The sequence below is a fragment of the Leucopleurus acutus genome (genome assembly GCF_964270905.1).
Source record: "Leucopleurus acutus genome assembly, chromosome: 1".
NCBI lineage: Eukaryota > Metazoa > Chordata > Mammalia > Artiodactyla > Delphinidae > Leucopleurus > Leucopleurus acutus.
In genome coordinates this window covers 185,664,535-185,668,750 of record NC_139142.1, presented here as the reverse complement: position 1 = coordinate 185,668,750, position 4,216 = coordinate 185,664,535, and the positions used below count along the sequence as shown (strand labels likewise).

The 4,216-nt window shown below is 45.3% G+C and overlaps 1 protein-coding gene across 1 annotated transcript; it reads left to right on the top strand.

Moving 5' to 3' along the window:
• Positions 1-1,932: 1,932 nt before the first annotated feature.
• LOC309965335 (ester hydrolase C11orf54 homolog) lies at positions 1,933-2,738 on the top strand (the record flags this gene model as incomplete). Its single annotated transcript, XM_082844760.1, is given in 4 exon segments — positions 1,933-2,185; positions 2,389-2,515; positions 2,517-2,539; positions 2,542-2,738. Coding segments are annotated over 4 exon segments (600 nt in total).
• Between the last annotated feature and the right edge of the window lie 1,478 nt (positions 2,739-4,216).

Here is a 4,216-nt window from a genome sequence, read left to right as displayed (position 1 = left end):
AGGCTGGCAGGGGAGTGAGCTCTGGAAGAAATGGACCCAGATTACAGCCTGGGCTCTGCTGCTCATGAGCTCATTGCTAACCTGGCCAGCTGCTAACGCCGCTGCCCCAGAACTTCCAGCCTTGCTCGGCCCAGTGGGAAAGCCAGCCTGAAGCTGCCTGCCCTTCCTTCTCTTTGACCATGACCCCGGGCCCCGCAGAGCCCTGTTTGCCTGGCCCAAGCAATGCCACTGCCGCCCAGGCCTGGGCCACCAGCTTTTTCCAAACAGCACCTCCACCAGCCGCTGACAGACTGAAACTTCACAGATGAGCTACACAGCGATAGCTTCGTGCCAGAGGAAGGGCCCGTCTCCGTTCCTACCTCTAGTGCAATGTGGAGGCTAGAACAGTCATCTTTTGTATTAATTCACACGTTTAGTCACTAACCCAGGAATCAGAAAGTGCTCTCAAAGCCGCAAAGCGTTACCCAAATACAAAGTGGTATTTTGATTGCTGTGGCCGGTCTGTTGGAATCAGACTGTTGTTGGATTTCTCAATCTCTTTCCCTCTGAAAGTGTGTGCTTGTAACGAGTACAAGGTGTGAGCTTAGTTTAAAGTGCAGGGACTTAAAATCATTTTATTTTTGGAATTTCACGATCGCCCTTGGAATAAAGACACTTGGGGGTGTCCTAAAACCGGGGCTGGGAATCATTGACTTAACCACTTGGAAAGTCGCATAAACAGGGTGGACTTGAAAATCTACTTTGGATTTTTTTCACAGCTCTCTATCTGTAAGCTGGCCACCGTTGTCACTCTTGTGTTGTCTTTCGCTTTGGGGTCTGGGAAGTAGAGGTAGGTAGGAGTAAAGGGGAGAGAACGCAGGGAGTTCAATACACATCATTCTCCCCTTTAGTCAGGGTCTCTGGGCAGCTTGACGAGGAGGACCCTGCTGACACCTTTCCCTCTGAGCATCCAGAGGTGCCCATGGGCGCAATGAGACTATTTTTTTCAACACTCAGAACTGTAATTGCCCAACTCCCCAGGGCAAAGCCTGACACCCCCCCCCCCCCCGCCCCAGCCACGGTGAGTAATCAACCCAGCAGCGTGTGCAGGAGGCAGGGAAGGAGGCACATGTGCGCTCACACTCGGGTCTCCTGTTAGTGTGCTTCTTCCCAGCTCTTTCTCTCTTGAAAAAAAAAAAAACACCCATCTTTTTTTAGATTTCACATGTGGGTCCCCCAGGCGTTCCCTGGTCAGGCCTCATCCCTGCGTGTTTCTCCTCTTCTCAGCCCCATCCCGCTCCCAGAGTAGTGCGTGAGGGGCTCCCCGGCCGCATTCCCTAGATGGTGGACGGTGGCGGGCAGTACCTGGGAGCTGGCGTCTCTCTGCCATGTGTGTCAGTTAATCCAGGCCTGCGACAGGCCCCAGAGGTCTGCATCCGCGTCCCTGGCCTCACGCGGGACCCGCTCTGCACTGGGTCCCCGCAAGCGGGAAGAGCCCCGCTCCCCGCCTCTCCCAGCAGCCTTCTTTCGTTTCCGGGACGTTGGAGCGTGGGGCGGGGCCTAGGCGGGGCGACGTCCAAGCGTGGGGTGGAGCCTCTGCTTAGGACCTGCGCAGAAGGGGAGAGGCAGCACGTGGAAAGGAGGGCTGCTGCAGCATGGAGTTCCGGAGTTTGGAGTTCAGCAGAAGGTGCTAACGGATAACTTTGCTGATGTCCAGGTGTCTGTAGTTGATTGCCCTAATTTGACTAAGGAGCCACTTACCTTTCCCGTAAAAGGTATCTGTGGGAAAACTAGAATTGCAGAAGTAGGAGGTGTGCCTTACTTATTACCTCTTATAAATAAAAAAAAGTTTATGATCTAAATAAAATCTTAAAAGAAATCCAGCTTCCTGGAGCTTTTGTTTTTGGAGCAGGAGCAGGCCCATTTCAGACTCTTGGATTCAATTCTGAGTTTATGCCAGTTGTTCAAACAGAAAGTGAACACAAACCTCCTGTGAATGGAAGTTACCTTGCTCCTGTTAACTCGGCAGAAGGAGGGTGCCTACTAGAGAAATACAGTGAGAAATATCATGATTTGGGGTGTGCATTACTGGCTAATCTTTTTGCCAGTGAAGGCCAACCTGGAAAGGTCACTGAGGTGAAAGCCAAAAGAAGAACTGGAAAACTTAAGTTTGTGACTTGTATGAGACAGACTTTTTTTTTTTTCGGTACGCAGGCTTCTCACTGTTGTGGCCTTTCCCGTTGCGGAGCACAGGCTCAACGGCCATGGCTCACGGGCCTAGCCGCTCCCCGGCATGTAGGATCTTCCCGGACCGGGGCATGAACCCGTATCCTCTGCATCGGTAGGTGGACTCTCAACCACTGAGCCACCAGGGAAGCCCAAGACAGACTCTTGAAAAACATTATTGAGATAAGCCTGTAGGAATGGGAGGTACTTTCGTGACTCAGAAGAGAAAAGTGAAGATTCACATTATGCCAGCAGAATTGTCTTCCTGCCCATTGAACTCTGATGAAGACTTGAATAAATGGTTACGTTTTTGAGATGAAGCCTCCTTTGGTTTGCCAGTTTTTATCTCCAGAGACCCAGGGTTTGATTTGTGGTTGGAGCACACTCATTGTTTCAGTCATTATAAAGGAGGTGGGCACTACCATTATGACACCACCCCAGACACAGTGGAATATCTTGGATACTTCTTACCTGCAGAGTTTCTCTATCGCATTGATCAACCAACAGAGACCCATTCATTTGGGCGAGATTAAATCAACTGATACTCATTTGACTGATTAACTCATTAATTGATACTAATATAAAGCCTAATAGAAGTGATCTCACTACTTAAGGCCCATTTTTTTTGGCCTTTGAAATGAAAGGTATGTCGACACTGTGCTCTGTGTTACTTCACAGATCTATCTGAAAGGGATTATTGGGAACAAAGACACATGATGGAGATGTTCTTCATTCTTTTTATTCTAAAAATCAGTCTTATGTTTATAATTAAATATAAACAGGATTAAGAATAAGTGATTATTCCTACTAGCTAATAGTAATAATTTACATTTGTATAATAGTATTCAGTTTTTCAAATTAGTCTTACAACTGCTAAGTGGATGTTTCTGGGTATTAGAAAAATCAGTGTTGGAAATGTTCATAGTTGTTAAATCTTTCTACTGAATTTTTGAAATCCATTTTAGAAGTCAAAGTACACTTTTTTCATGGAATAAGGTGGTCAGAGGGAGCAACTTTACTTCTTTTGGTGATGTTGAACCATACTCAGAAGTTTGCAATTTGCCTTTAACAAATATTAGCAACCAGACGGTTAGCCATGATTCCTCCTTTGTTTGGACTGTCAGTTGGAAGCAGTTTCTGCCTTGTTGGTTATTTGCAAGAAGAGAATTGAAAAGAAACAGCATCAAAATACAACCTCGAGGTTAGTATACTCTATAAATGAGGCTATTGCTAAATATGACTACTGTCCTTCATGAAATATAAAATTATACCTTTACCGATTGTAATGGTTGAAATTTTCTTCAGTGTTTTTCTATAATAATCATTAGCCCAAAACAACTCTCTAGTCTTGTAATGCCAACACTGTTCAGATTTAGGAGCTTTTTAGTACTAAGTATATAATAAATTGTCACGAAATATTTTTTGTCTTTGGATGTTAACTATAACATGTCCTGTGAGTATAAATTCCTAAATATTATTTTAAAATAAACACTAGTTTGTACCAAAAGAAATGAATAAAAATTTTACATTCATTAAAAAAAAGTGGTTTTTGTAATTTGCAACAGTGTTTTCACCACAAAGGCAGTTTTCTCCAATGTTCCATCTCTTTCCAGAAGCACATTTCAATAGATACAACACAATGTACATCAGTGACAAACTTGCCAGTCAGTCAACTTGTGAATAAAGAGTAACTGTGTGAGGTGATGGCTGTTACCGAAACTTACCACCATGATCATTCCTCAATACATATATATACATATAGCAAATCATTATGCTGTACACCTCAAACTAAGACAATGTTATATGCCAACTATATCTCAGTAAAACTTGGGGGGGGAAACACCGTGATTAAATGTGAATCTCTTTGGAAAGTCCTCCCCTGCCCTGCAGATTTCATCAATGCGTTCCTGCAGCTCCCCTCTGTGTTCCACGATCTAAGCTCCAGCTGGCGAGGAAGCCAGACGTGGGAAGAGATGTCGGGTTGCCGGTGACTAGTCACCTCACCTCGTGG